This window comes from Nannospalax galili, unplaced genomic scaffold (genome assembly GCF_000622305.1).
Source record: "Nannospalax galili isolate Female #2095 unplaced genomic scaffold, S.galili_v1.0 scaffold388, whole genome shotgun sequence".
Lineage (NCBI taxonomy): Eukaryota > Metazoa > Chordata > Mammalia > Rodentia > Spalacidae > Nannospalax > Nannospalax galili.
The window spans coordinates 1,721,527-1,743,272 of NW_008360304.1; the positions used below are offsets into that span (position 1 = coordinate 1,721,527).

General features: G+C 42.6%; 1 protein-coding gene across 1 annotated transcript in view; it reads right to left on the reverse strand.

The window, feature by feature from the left end:
- LOC108490262 (protein mono-ADP-ribosyltransferase PARP4-like) overlaps positions 1-15,256 on the reverse strand; it is a 31,697-nt gene extending 16,441 nt beyond the window's left edge. The window contains exons 1-7 of the mRNA XM_017795908.2: positions 15,176-15,256; positions 14,824-14,904; positions 13,443-13,538; positions 11,881-12,003; positions 9,933-9,995; positions 5,004-6,419; positions 925-1,024 (exon numbers count right to left, since the gene is read on the reverse strand). Of these exons, the coding sequence (XP_017651397.2) occupies positions 925-1,024; positions 5,004-6,419; positions 9,933-9,995; positions 11,881-12,003; positions 13,443-13,538; positions 14,824-14,904; positions 15,176-15,256 (1,960 nt within the window). The remainder of the gene's footprint in view (positions 1-924; positions 1,025-5,003; positions 6,420-9,932; positions 9,996-11,880; positions 12,004-13,442; positions 13,539-14,823; positions 14,905-15,175) is intronic.
- Positions 15,257-21,746: the final 6,490 nt, after the last annotated feature.

Here is a 21,746-nt window from a genome sequence, read left to right on the forward strand (position 1 = left end):
TTTATTGTTTAGAGTCTGGCTTGTTTTGGTTGACACCATCATCTTCACTTCCATCCATTTTCTGGCAAATGACATAATTTCATTTTTGCTTTGAGACAGGATCTCACTCTATAGCCCGAGCTGGCTTCAAATTCATGGTAAGCCTCCTCTGTTTATCTGTTTATGGGCACTTAGATTGGTTTCATATCTTGGCTGTTATGAACTGTGCCACAATAAACATGGATCTGCAAGTATCTCTATTCTATGCTGACTTAGCTTCCCCCCAGTATATGCCCAGGAGTGATATGGCTGGATCATATGGTAGTTCCTTCCTCACCAGTGGTTGTTGTTTGTTTTCTTGATGGAGTGAGATGGAATCTCAATGCAGCTTTGATTTGTATTTCCCTAATGTGAAACCACATGTTACAGATGGAAGAGCCACAATGTAGAATGTGCTAAGGTCTCAAAATATATCACTGTGTGGAACAGGATGTCTCTGTTGACCAGTAGCTGCATGTGCTATGGCCAAGAAGTAATCACTGAGGATATTGAAATTGTAGGTATTCTTATTCTTATTATTGGCAGGATCTAGTCATGTAGCCCAGACTGGCCTCAAACTCGTAATCCTCCTTCCTTGGCCTCCCAAGTGCAGGTTTAGAGGTGTACACTACTGCTCCCAGCTTTGGGGTTGTTCTTCTGTAGTAGTTAGTGTTTCACATTCTAATAAACTTGCCCACCAATACCTCATGAGTGGTAAAGCTACTACTGGAGACCAACCTCATGTCTCTTTTAATGGTTAACAAATCTTATTCACATGTACCTTGAAAAATTATTAAATGAATGTACTAGTTTACAAAATACCTTATTACAATTAAGAGCATGCCTATAAATGACTGAAAAATGAAGGAAAATAGTAACCTAATTAGTTGAGAAACTATGACTTACCTAGAGATCGAATGCCCTTTTCTTCAAGAAAATTGTGTAGAACATCTACATTAACTTTTAATATAAGTCCTAGTTCTGGTGTAAGTTTCCAAAAACCATCCTATGAAATGAAGAAAACAAATATAATCAGATCAACAAGATCAGTCAACATTCCAATGAGCAGTACTAAGTGGACTCTAGGTTATTAACAAGAAAAAAAGGAGAGGCCAGCCTAGTCTATATAGTGAGTTCCAGGACAGTGTTGCAGGCCAGTTCCAGTGTTACATAGTGAGATTTTGTCTGGAAAACAAAAAACATAAAAGAAAGAAAAAGAAAAACCGAGAAGAAAAATTCTCCAGCTGGAGAGAGGACTCAATGGTTAAGAGCAAGTACTGCTCTTGCAGAGGACCTGAGTTCAATTCCTAGCACCTATGTTGGGTAGCTCACAACTACTTATAACTCCAACTCCAGGGGCATCTAACACCTCTGGCCTCTGAAAGCATCTGCATTCATGTGCACATACTCGTACACAGACACATAATTTAAAATAATAAGATCAATAAATAAAATCTTTTTGAAAAAAGGAGAGGACACAAATAGGGAAGGTGATGTGTTAGGGGCTGCTGGAGGGGAGTAGAAAGGAGGAGTTGATGGTTCCTGGTGAGGAGCAGAAGGGCAGAATTGGGGATGTATATGATCAAGATGCATAGTTTATATGCATGAAATTGTCAAAGAGTGAATAAAAGATATTCTTTTTTTTTTTTTTTTGAGACAGGGTCTCCTGTAGCCCTAGCTAGCCTAGAACTCACTAGATAGACCAGGCTGGCCTCAAACTCACAGAGCTCCACCTGCCTCTGCCTCCCAAATCCTGGGATTAAAAGCATGAGCCACCACACCTAGCTGCTTGGTGGAATCTTTATCTTCAAGACACCAAGGAAAGAGTGACCTTTCCCCATCTCCCCATGGGAAGTACACAGACAAGACCTACAGGAGGAGAAACTTTGTTGGCATCTGGGAAGATGAGTAGCCAGCACAGGCCTCACACAGGACTATAGAGTTGGCTCAGTGGTTAAGGGAGCTTACTGCTCTCACAGAGGACCTGGGTTCAATTCCCAGCACCTATATCAGGCAGTTTACACTGCTTATAACTCCAGTTTCAGGGGATCCTACACCCTCTGGCCTTTACAGGCACAGCATCCACACAATGCACATAAACTTATGCAGACACCTACATACACACACACACACACACACACACACACACACACAATTCATAAAATAAAAATGTTTGGTCTTCTTGAGACTGTCTCCCTGTAGCCCCAGCTGGCCTGGAACCCACTAGACCAGGCTGGCCTCAATCACAGAGATCCACCTGCCTCTGCCTCCCATGTGCTGGGATTAAAGGCATGTGCCACCATGCCTGGCCCCATAAAATAAAAATTTAAAAATTTAAAAACCCCACCAAAACTCTATGGCTGGGTGTGGTGGCACACACCTTTATTCCCAGCACTCTGGAGATAGAGACAGGCAGATCTCTGTGAATTCAAGGCCAGCCTGGTCCACATAGCAAGTTCTAGGACAACCACACCCTCTCTTAAAACAAAAATAAAAATAAAATAGCCAGGCATGATGGTGCATGCCTTTAATCCCAGCACTTAGGAGGCAGAGGCAGGCAGGTCTCTGTGATATCAAGCTCACCTCTTGTTTTCCTCCAAGCACAAAGTGGTGTGGCTAGGACTTCCTCTTATACTAATCAACTTCTTTCCACTTTACTAAATGGTTTCCCACCAAAACAAATAATTGCATATGGGAACTGGATCTCAGTACCAGTGTAGAAGCCAAACTTCCAGGTGTGTCAGAGATACCACAATCCAGCAGTACCTGGACAGTCTGACCCTTTGAGTCAGTGAATCAAAGAGTTAGTCCATTTGTTCTCAGAACTTGTACCTTTTGATTTCTGTCAGAGCTGTTCTTCTGAACAAAGGACTTTCTCTGTGTTTGTATTTCTTTTTAATTCTTTTTTATTATTTTTATTTTATGTGTATGAATGTATCATGTATGTAGGTTCACTCATGCCGTGCATTGCCCATGGTGGTCAGAAGAGGGAACTGGATTAATTGGAACTGGAGTTACCAACAGTTGTTAGCTGCCATGTGGGTGTCGGGAATTGAACCCAGGTCCTCTGCAAAAGCAGCCAGTGCTCTTAATTCCTGAGGCATAACTCTAGCCCCACTATTTATTTAGAGACAGGGTCTCACTATGTAACTGTGGCTGACCTGGAGCCTGGTACTGCACTGGGATTAATGGTGTGTGCCACCATTCGTGTCCCTCTATATTTATTTAAATAGTGCACCCAACATGAATGAGGAACTTTGTCTTATCAGGGAAGAATTTTCTCTTTCTGACCCTCTACTGACCCAGAACAGCACACACAACCACAAACAGATGTTATCAATCTTATCCTACCTGTTGTTTATAACATAAATTGAGGATAATTCCTCAATTCCAATTGGGGAATTGCCTTCATTGGACTGGCCTGTGGCCACCCACAGAGGGCCCAGCCCACTGTGGGTGGTGCCACCCCTGGGCAGGTGGGCCTGTGTTGTAGAAGAAAGCAGGTTGAACATGGGCCAGGGAAGCAAGCCAGTAAGCAGCACTCCTCCATGGCCTGTGCTCCAGCTCCTGCCTCCAGGTTCTTGTCCTGAGTTCCCTACCTTGGGCTCCCTGATGAACTATGACCTGGGAGATGTAAGCTCAATAAACCCTTTCCTCCCCAAGTTGGTATTTTGTTACAGCAAAGGAGAGAAAAATTAGGACAGGAACATATCTAAGATTAAAGCTATTTGATTAGGTTAGCTTATAAAAGTTGATTAAAAGAAGAGCCCAAGCCAGGTGTGGTGGCACACACCTTTAATCCCAGCACTTGGGAGGCTGAGGTAGGTGGATCTTTATGAGTTAGAGGCCAGCCTGGTCTACATAGTGAGTTCCAGGATAGTTGGGGCTACAGGGAGACCCTGTCTCAAAAAGATCAAAACAAACAAACAAACAAACAAACAACAACCACATAAGATTATTTACATTGTTTTCCTGAAGGCTGGCTAAATTTAAATAAGCTGATTCCACAGAAGAAAGGCACAGAAAGAATAGATCTGTGCTAAAAGATCTCAAAACATAAAATTAACTTTGGTTACAAGGTTAGGTAAAATTCCCATTTGGAACAGAAGGCATTCCCAGAAGTCATTCCCACATACAGAATGCTGACCAGTTAACCAACAGAGTGCGAGTGCTGTGCTCCTCCACAATATTACATGTTAATCACATGTATTCAGAAGACCCTGCATTAAAATACTTAGAATACTCATAGCACCTATGTTTACTTAACAACAGAAACTTACTTTTTAATATTTTGTTATTTTATGTATATAAGTGTATTGCCTGCATGGATGTAAGTGTACCCATATCATGCAGTGCCTTCAGAGGTCAGAAGAGGGTTGTTAGTTGTCATGTGGGTGCTGAGAACTGAATCGAGGTCTTCTGCAGAAGCAGCCAGTGCTCTTAACCATGGAGCCATAGCTCCAGACCCAGGAAATTTCTTTTTTTAAGATTTAATTTATCATTTATTTCTGTGTGTGTTTCTGTCTGTGTATATGTATGTACATGTGGGTACCAGAAAAGTTCAGAAAAGGGCATCAGATCCCCTGGAACTGAAGTTATAGTAAGGTGTGGGTCACCTGACAATTGTGCTGGGAACTGAACTCCAGTCCTTGGTAAGAGGACTCTTATCCATGGAGACGTCTCTCCAACCCAAGAAACATCTATAAACTATAATTCACTTAGACCTTAATTTAGGAAATTAAGGTCTTACCCATGACTTCTTCAGGGATGGTAATTTTCAACCGAGGAATATTAACAGTTACTAGCATGAGACTATGGCCTAATAATGAATGGCAAACCATGTACAGTTCTGTTCAACTGACCCTTCATTGAATAATATTTCTTGCTGGCACATGAACTTCACTACAGGCTGGCAATAATCAGTTCTCTGGCCAACTACTTTGAGGAGCACTAACCACAGACTTAAGCAGAAATAAGATAAGTACCTCAGTTTGTAGACTGAAGAGTGCAGCCCATGCTTCAAGATTCCTCCAGCTATCTTCATAGACTGCATCATCTTCATCATCGAAGGAGAATAGGTCACTTGTTACACAGCATTCCCGGATCGGTTTAAAGAACTTAAATGCCAAATTTTTTGCTGCTCCATCACTTTCTATTTCAAAAGAATATTCGCCAACTTCTTCCGAGTCTTCTTGAATGGAGTCTGATTGCGAAGCTCCGTTATAACTAGGTGATGATGGTAAATAAGCCTGTTCTGGTGAACCTGTTGGGGTTTCTGCAGTGCCATAATTGGGACTTGGGGGAATGTGAGAGGCGACAAAGTTTTCAGCAAGAAGAGGAGACATAGGAGGATAAAGAGGTGACCTACGAGGGGATAGAAAAGCTGACCCACAGCGAGATGGCAGAGCTAACCTAGAACGAGAAAAAAGAGATGAACTCGAAGGCGCATCCGGCCCAGAGATTTTAGCAGAGAAGTAGCAGCTATCATGGACTAGAGAAACTTCGCGTTGACCAAACTCCTCTGAGCTAAAGCCTCTACCTGAAAAAGTACTACCCATGAGCCCCAAGGACAAGTCCAAGGGAGGCCGTTTGGGAGGAGACTCTGAGTCGTAGAAGATGTTAATCCCACTGCCAGGCTCAGGGCTTTGGTCAGATTTAGGTGGGCTGACTTCTCTAAGAGGAAGAGGAGGAGGAGGAGAAGGAGGAGGACGGGTGCTGCCGGAGAGAGGAGGAGGAGGAGGAAGACATGTACTACCAGGAAGAGGAGGAGGAAGATCGGCACCACCGGGAAGAGGAGGAGGAGGAAGACCGGCACCACGGGGGAGACGAGGAGGAGGAAGACCGGCACCACCGAAAAGAGGAGGAGGAGGAGGACCGGCACCACCGAGAAGAGGAGGAGGAGGAGGAAGACCGGCATCACGGGGGAGAGGAAGAGTAGGAAGAAGACTGGCACCACCGAGAAGAGGAGGAGGAAGACCCGCACTGGAGAGAGGACAGAGAGGAGTTCGGGGGATGCCACCATCAGAAGAGAGGAAAGCAGAGGGGGTACTGTAGGGAGCAGGGAAAGGAAATGGAGTTGTGACTTCAGTGGCAAAAGAAAATGTGGAGACAGGCATATTTTGTGGCATGGATGCCTTGAACAGTCTTTGAAATCCCGCTTCTTTGGATGAATCCATCAGGCTCATACTCAACGGCTTTTTCACATCTTCACATAACGTAGGGGCTCTAAGAGCTTGGGCTGTTGCTTGTGGTGATGCTACTGCAACAAGGTCAGAATCTCCAGCAACTTCCAGCTTTAATCTTAGCGCTTGGGAGGCAGAAGCAGATAACCTTTTAAACTTTTTTCTAGCCAAATGTAGCTGAGGCCGGTCCACATTCTCTTCAAAGGGGACTGAAAAAGACTGCCCAGAAGGCAATATTGTATATATAAAGAAACAAGATAGACCAAAACAGGCAAGGAAACATTCTTCCCAGTAGTTGGTGTTTAGGACATTATCTAATTGCTCATGCTAAAATCAGGATCACCAACCAGGGCAAGGATATAGGACTGGCTTGCAATCCCATCTCCTTGTGAGCCTCAGGCAGAAGGATCCAAAGTTCAAGGCCAGCCAGGGCAACTTAGTGAGACACTGCTTCAAAATAACAAGTAAAAAGAAGGCTGGGGATAAAAATCAGTATTGGGTGTTTCCCTAGCAGCATATGAGACTTTGAGTTCATTTACCAGCACCACAAAAAGAAAAAAAAAGCTAAAAATGTGTGGCCCAATGAGATGGCTCAGCCACTAACGATGCTTGCTGCCAAGCCTGAGGACCTGAGTTTGATCCCTGGGACACCTAAAAAACCTCAGACTCTACACATGCTCCCTTGCCAAAAAAGAAAAAAAAAAAAGTGTAGTAAAGAATTATAATGCTTATCTGTTAATCTACTTATCTTGAATTGAATGCTCTACCACTGCTCTAAACCTCCAAGCCTAAATTTATTTACTTTTTTTTTGGGGGGGGTCTTTTTAGACAGGGTCTCCCTGTAGCCCCAGCTGTCCTGGAACTCACTATGTAGACCAGGCTGGCCTTGAACTCACAGAGATCCTCCTGCCTCTGTTTCCCAAGTGCTGGGATTAAAGGCGTGCACCACCACGCCCAGTCATATTTACTTTTTAATAAATTATTTATTTTTATTTTTATGTGTATGAATGTTTTGCTTGCATGTATATAACTGTTATCAGTGTCGGGCAAAGCCTGAGGGAGCCAGAAGAGGGCACTGGATTCCCTGGAACTAGAGTTACAGATGAGTGTTAGTTGCCATGTGAGTGCTGGAAACTGAACCTGGATCCTCTGGAAGAGCAGCTGGTGCTCTTAATTGCTAAGCCATCTCTTCAGCCCCTTACTTTTTTTCTTTTGGTTTTTTTGAGACATGATCTCTCTGTAGCCCCAGCTGGCCTGGAACTCGCTATGTAGACCAGGCTGGCCTTGAACTCTCAAAGATCCACCTGCCTCTGCCTCCCAGTACTGGGATTAAAAGTGTGCACCACCATGCCCAGCCAATAAAAGATATTCTAAAATAACACACATACACACACACACACACACACACACACACACACACACACACAAAGCAAGAAACTCAAAGACTGAAAAAATGTGACAGATGGGCTGGAGAGATGGCTCCCTGGCTAAAATCACTTGCTGTTCTTTCAGAGGATTCAAGTAAGGTTTCCAGAACCCCATTGTTGAGTGGCTCAGGATCACCTATAACTCCAGCTCCAGAGGATCCTGGAACCCTCTTCTGGCCACCATGGGCACGCCCCCAGACACACATACAGACACATATAAATAAAATTAATTAATTAAAGGAAGGGACAAGGGCTAGAGAGATGGTTCAGAAATTAAGAGCACCAGCTGCTCTTACAAAGGACCAGGGTTCATTTCCCACCACCTACATGGCAGCTGTAACTCCAGTTCCAGGATATCTGACACCCTTTTCTGGTCTCCATGGACATTGCACAAATAGGTACACTTAAATACACACAGGCAAAACACTCATATACATAAAATGAAAATTAAAAGGTTTTTTTTTTAAAAAAATATGACATACAGCTGGGCATAGTGCTGCACACCTTTAATTCTAGCACTTATGAGGCAGAGGCAGGTAGAGCTCTGTGAGTTCGAGGCCAGCCTGGTCTACATAGTTTCAGGTCAGCTGGGGCTACAGGGAGACCGTGTCAAAAATACCAAAAAAAAAAAAAAAAAGTGTCAAGTAATTTGTGCCAGCTGCTTGGGAGGCTAAGTTTCAAGGATCACAAACAACAACAACAACAAAAACACTGCATGGGGGAGCTGCAGAGATGGCTCAGTGATTAAGAGCACTGACTGCTCTTGCAGAGGACCCTAGTTCGAATCCCAGCACCCACCTGGCAGCTAACAACCATCCATAACTCCAGTTCCAGGGGATCCGACCCCTCTTCTGACTTCTGAGGGCACTGCACAACATGGATGCATTTACATACATGCAGGTAATACACTCATACACAAAAAGTAGTAATAAATAAACTACTTCTAAAAAAATCATCATGACCAAAAGATAATAAACAAAATGAAAATATAGATGACAGCCAATGGTACATGCCTGGGATCCCAGCACTCATGGGGTTGAGGCAGGAGGATGAGGATTTTGAGGTCAGCCTAGGCTACATTCAAAATCTTATCTTTTTTTTTTTTTTGGTCTTTTTGAGACAGGGTCTCCCTGTGACCCCAGCTGACCTGGAACTTGCTATATAGACCAGGCTGGCCTTGAGCTCATAGAGATCCACCTGCCTCTGCCTCCCGAGTGCTGGGACTAAAGGCATGTGCTACCACACCAGGTGCAAAAGCCTATCTTAAAACTATGAAAGTGGAGGAGCTGGAGAGATGGCTCAGTGGCTAAGAGCACTGGCTGATCTTGCAGAGGACCCAGGTTCAATTCCCAGCACCCACATGGCAGCTAACAACCACCCTAACTCCAGTTCCGGGGGATCTGATGCCCTCTTCTAACCTCCATGGGCATTGCATGACACAGGTGCACTTACACACACGTAGAGAGTACACTCATACACATAAAATAAAAATAATATTTTTTCAAATATATAAAATGGGGGGGGGAGCTGGAGAGATGGTTCAACATTTAAAAGCAGTTGCTGCTCTTGCAGAAGACCTGGGTTCAGTTCTCAGCACCCACACCATGGCTCACAACTACATATAACTCCAGTTCCAGAGGATTTAATACCCTCTTCTGGCCTCCTTGGGCACTGCATGCATGTGGTGCATTGTATACGCACAGGTGAAACGAACACATAAAATAAAAATAAATAAATGTAAAAAAGAAAACTGACCTCTTAGGGGAAAAATATATATAGCAAGATGGCTCAGTGGGTAAAAATGCTTACCATAAAGGCTGATAACTTGAGAGGAATCCCTAGAACCCTCATGGTGGAAAGAGGGAACTGACTTCTGAAAGTTGTTCTCTGACTTCTACATGTGCATCCTGGCACATGCTTGCACACATACACACACCCTCACAAAGTTAATAAATGTAAAAAGAGAAATCTTTTAACATGTTAAATATATTTATAACATAGCATATTGTCTATATATGTGGGCTGTCCAGATGTCTCAGTGGGGAAAGGCCTTGCTGCCATGTCTGCTGCCCTTAGTTCGATCCCTGGGAACCACATGATGGAAGGAGAGAACTGACTCCCCCAAGTTTTTCTCTGACGTCCACATGTATACCCTCGCACATGTACACATGTGCATGCACACACACAGAGAAAATAAAAATGTAAAAAGATTAAAATAAATAAATAATTACAAATGGCAAACTGGAAAGCAAATTATCTGCTCTCCTTGAAAATTCCTCATTTGTAACTCTGTTTGGTGGTGTACCTGTAACAGTCTGTTGCCATCAGTGGTGTCATCTTGCTTTAGTCTTGAACACTCAATCTCTGTCTATGGCACAAAATTTAAAATATACAAAAAAGGTTATAACAAAGCAAGTGTCTCTCAACACCCCTCCACCCCACTTAACCTAGTTGCACCACCTAGTTGCCCTCCCCAGAGATGAATATAGTTCATAGTTTCTAGAAGCAGAACAGCACTTGCCTAGCAGGTACTAGGTTCAAACCTAAGCACCACAAAAAGGAAATATATAAAATAAATAACAGCAAAAATAAGGAAGTGAGCTAATAAGCAAATACATTTATATCCTCTTCTTTTTTAAATTTATTATTTTTATTTTATTTGTATGCTGTATTGCCTGCGTGTATATAAGTACACCTATGTCATGCAATGCCTAGCGACCATGTGAGTTTTGGGAATCAAACCCCACTGAGCCATCTCTCCAGCCCCACATCCTCTTCATCTACATAGAAGAGTTTGAGGTCAGCCTGGGATAAATGAGACCCTGTCTCAAAACAAATTGTTTTTCCTAATGACTTGAGCTTCCTTTTTGATAGTCTGTCCATGAATGAAGAATAATCACTGTCATTCTCTTTTGTATTTTACAGTTAAATTTTTATATGGTAAGCGTCTCAGTACTACCATAGCACTTTCATAACTGTATGAATATTTTCCATCCTCAGAAAGGCAACACTTTCTACATACATGAGTAAGAGGGATGTTACTTTACCAAATTTCCCTCACCATCATGACAACATGAAAGTACAGCATCAATGTGCAGCCCTGTGATAATTCAGTTTATGTGCAGTGTATTTTATGGACAACAGTGTTACCACAGATTCAAGTAGGGCAAAACCTCTCCCTAGTGTCTAGTGACAGTGTAGCCATCTCCATGTCCTTGTTCCAAGGATTAATGAGTTTGTGGGGATGCTGGTGTCAACAAACCTACTGCATTATCAGCTATATAAAATAACACACACAGCTATGCAGAGTATCTAATCCTTAATAAATGACTATATTACAATTTTATATATTTACTATGCTATCATTATTTTTATTTTTGGTCTTTTTGAGACAGGGTCTCCCTGTAGTCCCAGCTGTCCCAGAACTCACTATGTGGACCAGGCTGGACTTAAACTCACAGAGATCCGCCTGCCTCTGCCTCCCTAGTGCTGGGATTAAAGGCGTGTGCATGACGGGTGGTGCATGTATAGAGGTCCAAAGACAACGAGTTTGTGGAAGTCAGTTATCTTCTTCACCATGTGGGTCCTGGGGATCTAGCTCAGGTCATCCGACTTGGAGGCAAGTGCTGCCTTAACCCACCAAGCCATCTCCCTAGCTCCTGTGCTATTAACTAACCATGCTGGAGATGGAACTCAGGGCCTTATGCACGATAGGTGAAAGTTACACTTCCTGGTTTCTTTTTTATTTCCTTTTCTATTTTCTTGAGATAGGGTCTCATGTATCCCAATCTGGCCTAGAATTTGCTATGTAGTTGAAGACAACCTTGAACTCTGTGTACCATCACACCCAGCTCCCAAGTTCTATAAAAACCGTTGTTTGTAGAGTGCATTCCTTCTATTTATTTAATTTAAAAATGTTTACTGTAGAGTTTAGTGGCACATACCTTTAATCCCAGCACTTGGAAGGCAGAGACAGGTAGATCTGTGTGAGTTTGAGGCCAACCTGGTCTATATAGTGAGTTCCAGGGCAGCCAGGGCTACAAGGAGACCCTGTCTCAAAAAAAAAAAAAAGTTTGCTGTCAAACAGTATGTCTTGCTCCATGGGAGCAGCCACATCCAGTGACGGCCCTGGACCACTGGATCTGTGTGAATTCACTCTAGGATGTTCAGATAGCCATGATTTCTCTAATGACATACTTCTCAGAACATTTCCCCATCGTATAGCAATGGCTACATCTGGAAGTTACACTTACCTGTGCTGTGCTGGCCTCTGGTCGCACCTCCTGCCAACTCATGTATGGAAGAAAGTCTACATCTTCTTTGGCAATAAGTTCCGAAATATTTGGAATATTAATAAAAGGTCTCTCATTACTGTCCTATATTAAATCACAATGGGTTAAAAAATTAAAACACAAATTAAATAATTTAAAACACAATCAAATTAAATAATTCACACATCTAGAGCCTTGTGGATGCTGGGTTTGGAATATTTGGGTGTATGGTTAGATCATGTGTCCCTGGCCCCCACAATGTAAGAGAAAGAAGGTGCAGGCAGGCAGGCTCGGGGTGGGACTCCACTTCTAGGGAGTGTTCACTGACTGCTAGCTGCTGCTCTAAGGGTTTCAGACACATTTTTCTCATAGATTTATGAAGGAAAAGGGGCTTCTGATTGGTAAGGGAGACTCAAGTATTTTTTTTCTACTTTCTGAGTGTCTTAGATTAATAAATGATGAGCTAGGAATGGTCATGCATGCCTACAACCCCAGCACTCAGGAGGCAGAGACAGGAGGACTCCTGAGTCTGAGGACAGCCTGGGCTACATAGAAAGACCCTATTTCAAAAAATAAACAAATAAGCAAAGAGAAAAAAACAGTAGTATGTTTTTTCTGTGTTATGTATGTGTTTTGGGGATTAAACACAGTGTGGTATCACATCTCAGCCCCAAATAGATGTCTTAAAAATGCACCTGTAACTAACCAAAATGCTAATACACACAACTCATTTAGAGAGACCATCATATGTGGTAACATGGATGCCCCTCCTAGACAGGAGACCCTGGCTCCCGGCCTCTATCCTTGCCCTTCATAGCCCTGAGGTGGGTACTGTTGTTGAACAGTGATCTCCTGGGTTTTTATTTCTTGAGATACAGTCTCCCTGTGTAACCATGGCTGGCCTAGAACTCATTATGTAGACCAAGCTGGCTTTGAATTGTGGCAATCCTCTTGCCTCCACCCCCAAATGATGGGCTTATAGTCATGCACCATCACTCCTGACTGTTGTTGTTTTTGTTTTTTTTTTTTTTACAAAGGATTTCCCTGGGTAGCCCAGGCTGAACTCATACTCAACATCTTCCTGCTTCTGCCTCCCAAGTGCCAGGATTAAAGGCATGTGCCACCATGCCCAGCTAAATAGTGACTTTGTTTTTCTCTTTTTCTTATTTTGAAACAGGGTCTCCCAGGCTGGCCATGAATTTCTGATTTTCCTGCCCCACCTCCCAAGTACTGGATTACAAGTGTGTACCATCAGTTCTGGCAATAGTCACATTCCTTTTTATTATTGTTATTATTTTTATTTATGTGTACATGTGCTTATCTGTGTGGGTGTAGACCATATGTGTATGGGTGCCTGTAGAGGCCAAGAGAGGGCATCAGATCATGACGGAACTTAACAGTTAGTTGTGACCCACCTGAACTTTGGTCCTCTGTAAGAGCAGCAAGTGCTCTTAATCACTGAGCCACCTCTCTAGCCCCACAGTGACTTTCTTAATATGTAAATATAAATAAAAGTTTAATCTTAAATTAATAATAATACATACCCTTTTCTCAATAGCCACAAAGCTTGTAAATTGTGTTATAAGAGAATTTTCTTTACTCAGTTTAATAATCATAGATTTCATGATGTTTTTCTTCATCTAGGATAGAATAAAACAGATGAAACCACATGTTACTTTATTTTTGCTGAGGTATATACAACCCATTAAAAGGGTATAAAATAATCATAAATATTTTTCTGTGACAAATAAGTAATTTAATTCATTCATTCCTTCATTCACTTCTTTCAAGACAGGGTCTCACGTATCCCAGGCTGGCCTGGAACCCAGCCCACCTAAGTAGCTGGTAATGACCTTGAACTCCTGATCTTCCTGTCTCCACTTCCCAAGTGCTGGGATTAGAGGCTTGTATCACCATGGTTTATGTGGGACTAGGTACTGAACCCAGAGCCTTGCACATGCTAGGTAAGCACTCTACCAACTAAGCTTTATCTCTAGCCTCAAGAAAATCATCTTACAATTACCACTTCAAATTAGGCATTAAGTCAGAGCTCCTAAGGGTTTTAGATAGGTGACTCAACATTCCCTGTGACATGGGATCGACTGGTTTAGCTAAATCATAGAATTCACATTTATGCCATTCTCTGCCACTTACAAAGAACTCCCACATGCCATAAGCATCCTCATTTTCTCACAGTCTATGCTCCTACTGTAAAGTTGAAGAATTGAAGAGGCACTTGTTTAGGATTATTCAAGGCACAACTAGTCAGCTTTCCTCGGAGATAAAAAGGGCCTTAAGTCAAAGGAAACAACACAAAGGCAGCTAATTCAAGTGGTCACAAGTAGGTTAAGCATAGGGTCATGTGCCACCTGCTGTGACTGCCAGCAGACCCTGCATGGTACACTGGCATCTTCTTTTGGGATGCCATTGAACACCAATGCTGGAACTTCATTTAAGATCACAGCCCAACTGTCATAGTGTCTGGCTGAGAGGGACCCCCTACTAGAGCCCCCATCTGTACAGCAAGCAAGGTAACATTTAAGCTCAGTTTCACTGGCATGTGGTACAGAATCTATTTGAAACTGCTGTGGTGTAATCCCAGTACTGGGAAGGCTAAGGCAGGAGAATCAGCATGAGTTTGAGGCAGGGAGATGGGGAGATGGCTCTACCTCATGTCCTTAGGCACCTTACTCACCATCCTGCTCCTAGGCTGCAGAGTTAAAATACAGATTTGAGATGACTATTCTAGGTACTCCATGAGGATCCTCTGAGCTCTCCTCCAGATTATTTCTCATGGGGTATGGTGATAAATGCCTCTCACACCACATCTTTATCCACTATCTTCACTTTATGTTCCTATGGGTGCATCAATTTAAGAATGATATAGAACAATGCATAATGGTTCTTCCTTAGAAAAGAACAAACCTCGTGGTTGGTTTCATTGTTATGGAGAATGCCCTCTTCGTAATCTCTGATCATTGCTCGAGCTGCCAGCTTGTGAATCATCTGTGTTTAAGCAGCAAGGGAAAAAAGATTAAAATAGTGTTCTCTTTCTCTCTGTGTCTCTGTCTGTCTGTCTGTCTGTCTGTCTGTCTCTACCTCTCTATCTCTATCTCTCCCCCCCCACCATGTGATGTAAGTGCATGTGTATGTGTATTTTTGTGTGTGTGTGTGTGCATGTGCGTGTGCGTGTGCGTGTGCGTGTGTGTGTGTGTGTGCGCACGCGCGCAGGCATGCCAAAGTGTGGGTGTATGGAGGTCTAAGAACTGGTTCTTACCTTTCCACCTTGCTTGAGACAGGTCTCTGACAATGTGTTATCCAGGCTGGCTGGTCCTCCAGTGTGTGGAGATTCTCCCATCTCCACCACCTCCCAGTTCCCTGTAGGGGTATGCTGGGATTACAGACACTGCTATGTCTGGCCTTTTTTTTTAACATGGGTTCTGAGGATCCAAACTCAGATTGTCAGATTTGCATGGCAAGTGCTTTTACCCACTACACTATCTCCCCAATTCCCCACCTCAAACTCAGTGATGATTCTTGTGCCTCAGCCTTCCCAGTGCTGGAATTTCAGGCATGAGCCACCACAGTAGGCTCAAATAGATTCTATGCCATCATGCCAATGGAACTGAACTTAATGCCGATGTCTGTTTTCAATAATTCCAACTCTTGTAATTTTGTTATTAATAATGCTACATTAGGGCTGGCGAGATGGCTTAGCAGATAAAGGTGCCTGCTACTGCCAAGCCTGACAATCTGAGTCCAATCCCTAGAAGCCACATAGTGGAATGAGAGAACCAACTCCTTTTGTTTCTTCTAATACCCACATGTGCTCAGTGTCATGTATGCCCACACACATATACGTGGACATAAAATAAAAGGAACAAAAAATGTGCTGTTAGCTAGGCATGGGGGTGCATGCCTATAATCCCAGCACTTGGGAAATAGAGGTAGGAGGATCAGGAATTCAAAGTCAATCTCAGCTAAATATAAAGTTCTAGGTTAGCCTGGGCTACATGAGATCCTTTCAAAAACAGAATAAATAGGCAAATAAATAAATAAACAACCCAAGAGCACAGAGAGAGTAAGAGAAAGCACATGGTGTGAGCTTTTCCACCAAAAGAGCTGCATTTAAGTGCTGTAACAGTAGCAGCACATGTAAGTTTGGTGGCTTTTGAGGTTACATTATTCAAAGGATTGAAAGGATTAAGTAACTTAATTTTGATTTTTTTTTTTAGACAGAATCTCTCTATGTAGCCCTGACAGGCTTAGAACATGTTATGTAGGCCAGGATGGCCCTCAATTCACAGACATCTGCCTGATTCTGTCTTCTAGGTACTGGAATCAAAGGCCTGCACTACTACACCCAGCTGATATATTGAGATAGAGAGTTTCATGTAGCCTAGGCTAGCTTTGAACTCACTAAGTAGTCAAGAATAGCTCAGTGCTAGGTGGTACTATTTTATAAAAATATTTATTTATTTATTTATTCATTTATTTATTTCTCTGTGTGTATGTGTATACCCTCCCCTGCTAAGTTATCTCTCCAGCCCTGGGTAGTATTCTTACCTAAGGAACTTTTCTTTTTAAAAAATATTTTATTTTATGTGTATGAGTATGTTGCCTACATGTATGCAAGTGCACCCATGTCCTGCAATGCCCAAAGAGAACAGGAGAGGATGTCAGATCCCCTGGAACTGGAGTAACAGACGGTTGTTAGGCACCATGCGGGTACTGAGATTGGAATGCAGATCCTCTGGAAGAAAAACCAGTACTCTTAACTGCTGAGCCATCTCTCCAGCCCTGGAACTATTCTTTAGTAAATCAGATCTCAGGAGGTTTATAGTGTACTATACAGTTTAACAGGCAGATAAGATAAAAACATAGGGCCAGTGAGATGGTTCAACAGGTAAAGAAAGGCTTGCTACCAAGCCTAAGGACCTGAGTTCAATCCCCAGGACCTAGATGGTAAAAGGGGAGAACTGGAAAGCTGTCCTCTGACCTCCACACACATGTTGTAGCATGCATTCTCTCTCTCTCTCTCTCTCTCTCTCTCTCTCTCTCTCTCTCTCTCTCTCTCTCTCTCTCTCTCTCTCTCTCTCTCTCTCTCTCTCTCTCTCTCTCTCTCTCTCTCTCTCTCTCTCTCTCACACACACACACACACACACACAAATCAATCAATCAATCAATCAATCAATCAACCAATCAATGTAATTTAAAAAATTTAAAGATAAAATCAAAGCCAGCCTGGTCTATGTACGTAGCTCTAGGCCATCCAAGGCTACACAGTGAGACCCTGTCTCAAAAAAAAAAAAAGATTAAAAACATAGTTTCACCACAGAAGAGGCAGAAAGACTGTAAAAACAGAGGTAATGGAGACTTGCTGTATAACAGTTTTTTTTGGACTTGATAGGCTGTGGCACAGTAGCTGTAATTACATGCACAAGACCTGCACAAGCTACTAAAAATTCCAGTATGGATACAGGAGGAGCTCATGAAGCCCCACCCCATGCTGAAGAGCTATTGGCAACGGATAGCTGCTGAGGGAGAGACAATTAGTTTTCTTCAGGGATGCTGCTCCTAATAGTTTTCCCATGCTCCAGTGGGTGGTTCTACACCCAAGCACATACTGGTAGCACTAAATGGATGCCATGGGTTTAAAAAAGAGTTCATGAAGTTGGAAGGGAAAGGTCATGGTGGTGACAGGAGCTAGAGGGGAGGTAGACTTGATGAAAACTCATTATATTCATGTGTGAAAAACTCAAATTTTAAAAAACATAGCCTCCCCCCTCAAAAAAAATCAAAAGAAACTAGGCATAGTGGCACACACCTGTTATCTCAGCACTCAGGGGGTGGAGGCAGGAGGTCACCTTTAGCTACATAGTAAGGATAGCTGAGCCTCATGAGGAAAAAAATGTGGGTCACAAAGGAAGTCAAGACATACGTTTTGAGTGGTTTGTAATCTTTGTGCAATTCTTGGGATTTTGTTGTTGTGGCTGATGGAGGTGGCAGTGGTGGTGGTGGTGGTTTGTATGTGTGTACATGCACAGAGAGAGGCCAGAGTGTGTTAACTCTCTTCCTTTATCACTCTGTACCTTGTTCCTTTGAGGCATGGTCTCTCACTGAACCTGCAGCTCATGTCTTTCTGGCTAGGTTGGCAGGAAGCAAGCCCCAGAGACCCTCTGGTCTCCATTTCCCTCAGTTCTGGGGTTACAGGCCTGTGTAGGACCATGCCTGGCTTGTTAATGTTGATAGTGGGATCTCAATTCTAGTCTTCCTGCCCAGCAACTGCTCTTAACCCCTGAGCAATCTCTCCAGCTTTAAGTTTTTGTTTGTTTGTTTATTTGTTTGAGACAGCTTCTTGCTCTGTAACCCTAGTTGGCCTGGAAGTTGGGATGTAGACCAGGCTCGCCTTGAACTTGTTTAATCCTCCTGCTTCTTCCTGCCAAGTGCTGAGATTACAGGAGTGCACCACCACACCTAACTTATTTTGAGTCTCAGTCAGCAAAGATAAGGAGTCCCTTTAATTTTCCCTCTTCCTATCCTGCCTCACTTTGTTGCTTTATTCTTAGTCAATTCTATTCTTCTGTCTCTCTGTCCCTACTACAAGGAAAATACCTTTGAAACAACTAATCTACATTTTATTCTTTTGGGGGGGTGATACTGGAGATTCAACCTAGTGCCTCCCATGTGCTATTCAAGTACACTACCATTGAGCAACAGTGCCAACCCTTTGATTTTTAGTCATTATTCCTATTTCCTTTAGCCCTTCTCTGATCTCTTCTGTTCCCCTCACTGGAACACACTCTATTTTATGTAATGAAGTGCTGCCTGACTCTAGGATTCCAAAATAATGCCAATTAAGATCATTATTATACTTTTCTTGTAGAGCAGGGTATTGAACCCAGGGCTTTGCATGTACTAGGTAAGCACTCTTTCACTGGGCTCCAGCCCCAACCAAGATCTTTAAACTAACTTTGTTATAATTTTGTTTCCTAGTAACTGTATAGATAAGTAACTCACTGACAAATAGTAAGAAATACTGATTCAATGCTAAAATGTAAGTTGTATTTGATTCATTGATTTTTTTTTTTTTTTTGAGACAGGGCCTCATGTAGGCCAGGCTGGCTTAAACACAATATGTATCAGCCAGAAACTGGCCTTAAACTCTCCATCCTCCTGCTTCCACATTCCAAGTGCAGGTTTACAGGTGTGTATCATCAAGCCAGCTACATTTTATGTTAAAAGAAAAATTCAGATATTTCTTGAAAATATGGTTACACAAATATTCCCACAAATCACAAAGTTACAGATAGTAAAAATACATTTAGAATTTTCATGGTGGATTCAATACTAATACAAAGGCAAATTATTTTGGTAATAAGTTGTAATACTGTGATGTAATATAATAAGAAATATATATATATAATCTTGGTCTTGTCCTTAATTTGTGATACCTAGCTCCTAAAATCTTTGTGATAAGCTGGACATGGTGATGTATGTCTGTAATCCCAGCACTTGGCAAGCTAAGCAAAGGGGACTGCTCTGAGTTCAAGTTCAGCCTAGGGTACACGTACGACACCCAGTCTCAAAACAAAATGATGACAACAAAAAAACCCAACTAAGCCAGGCATGGTGGCACACACCTTTAATCTCAGTACTTGAGAGGCAGAGCCAGGCGGATCTCTGTGAGATCGAGGCCAGCCTGGTCTACATAGTGAGTTCCAGGCCAGCTGTGGCTACAGGGATGCCCTGGCTCAAAAAAGAGGACAAACAAACAAAACAAAATACCAACTAAACCAGCAACCTCTGTGATGAAATCTTTAGCACCAAGACCATAGAAGAACCATCACTGTTGTTACAGCTGGGTTTGTTCTTGGTTCCTGAAACTGAGCCAGAGCAATACAGGTGAAAGAAGTTCACACTACCAGCTACTATCAGCACTACCAGTATGATATAGCCCCAGTTGTGAGTTTGTTTGAGGCATTACTATGCCAACATTACCATTACCTGAATAAAGAAGCCTGACTCTTAAGTTCAGTTTTTAAGGGGGATAGAGTGATGGTTAAGAACATTGGCTGCAGGCTGGGCATGGCGGTGCATGCCTTTAGTCCCAGCACTTGGGAGGCAGAGGCAGGAGGATCTCTGTGAGCTCAAGGCCAGCCTGGTCTACATAGTGAGTTCCAGGCTAGCTGGGGCTACAAGGAGACTTTGTCTCAAAAAGCTCCCCCCCCAAATAAATAAATAAATAAATAAATAAATAATAAATAAATAGTAAATAAAAGAACCAGGGTTCAATTCCCAGCACCCACATAACAGCTAATAACCATCTGTAACTCCAGTTCCAGGAGCTCCAACTCCCTCTTCTGTCCTCCATAGGTACTATACAACATGGGTGCATTTACATACACACAGACAAAACACTCATACACATAAAATAAAAACAATAAATAATAGATACATTTTAAAAATCCAGTTTTTAAGAGTGGGCCTGGAGGGCACTTGTTCCCCCAGCTATCTCTTGGAACTGTCTTGCTGGAACTGTCTGGAACTGTGTTCTTAAGACAGGCCTCACCCATGATTACTCAAAATGGTTTCTCCAGCTATCATTGGAGAAGCACAAGCTTAAATTTGAATCCACCTTTATGTTATCAGACAATCTTGCCCTTCCATCCCTAGTTCTAATATCTCATACACACACTCTTCATGTCTTCAATGAAGATGGGCACACCGCCTTTCAGCACTTTGATATGTTAATTCTCAAGCATGTTCACATTCATTCATTATCTTGGGATGGAGTAGCAATTTGAGGTTCCCAGGAAATAAGATTAGGTGCCCAGATCACAAGATACAACCTTGGTTCAGTGACTTTGCCAAGGTTAACTTAAAGTCATTAGTTCAGATTATGTCTATTTTATAAAATTTCTACATTTGCTAATGAGGTAACTTTTAAGAAGTCCCCAAGAGTCAGAGCTAATTTCTGGAACACCTTCCCCTACCAGGTGATTAGAAGCTTGAACTTCAAAAACTCCAGAGAAGGGAGTTGATCACCACTGACCAAGGTTTTAATTAGCCATGTGTTTACAGTGGAGCCTGAATTAAAAGTCCCAATCGTAGGGGTTCAGAGTTAATAGGCTGCATTAACAAGCAGGAAGTACCTAAACCCCAACTCCAGACCCCCTCTTCATCTAGATGTATGTTCGTTGTGTCATTTCTTGGTGGTGTATTCTTTGCCATATTAAATTTTTAAAAAAAAGATAGGGCTGGGTATGGTAGTGCATGCCTTTGATCCCAGAGCTCAGGAGGCAGAGGCAGGCGGATCTCTGTGAGTTCAAGGCCAGCTTGGTCTACATAGTAAATTCCAGGCTCCCTGGGGCTACAGAGAGACACTGTCTTGAAAAGACAAAAAAAAAAAAAAAAAAAAAAAAAAAGTTACAGTACTCTGTGGCCTTATAGACAATAAAAAGACTAAAAAGAAAAATGGGGTCAGTTATGCTAAAGCTGCATTTTGCTAAAATGTAACTGACCTAAGAAACCAGGCGAAAGGAGAGATAAGCATAGTAATGCAGTTCCTAGTTCCCTCACAATCTGACGTGTATGTGTGTGTGTGTCGTATATGTGTGTGTAAGTCAGGGGACAACCTGGCATATTGTTCCTCAGGCACTGTCCACCTTGTTTTGTGAGACAGGGTCTCTCACTGACTGGAACTTGCTAAACAGGCTGGCTGGCTAGCGAGCCAGGGATCTGCCTGTCTCCATCTCTCCAGCACTGGGATTACAGGTGCATACAGCACACTTGCCTTTTTTTGTGCATTCTGGAGGCTGAAGAGATCCTCATGCTTACCAACTTGA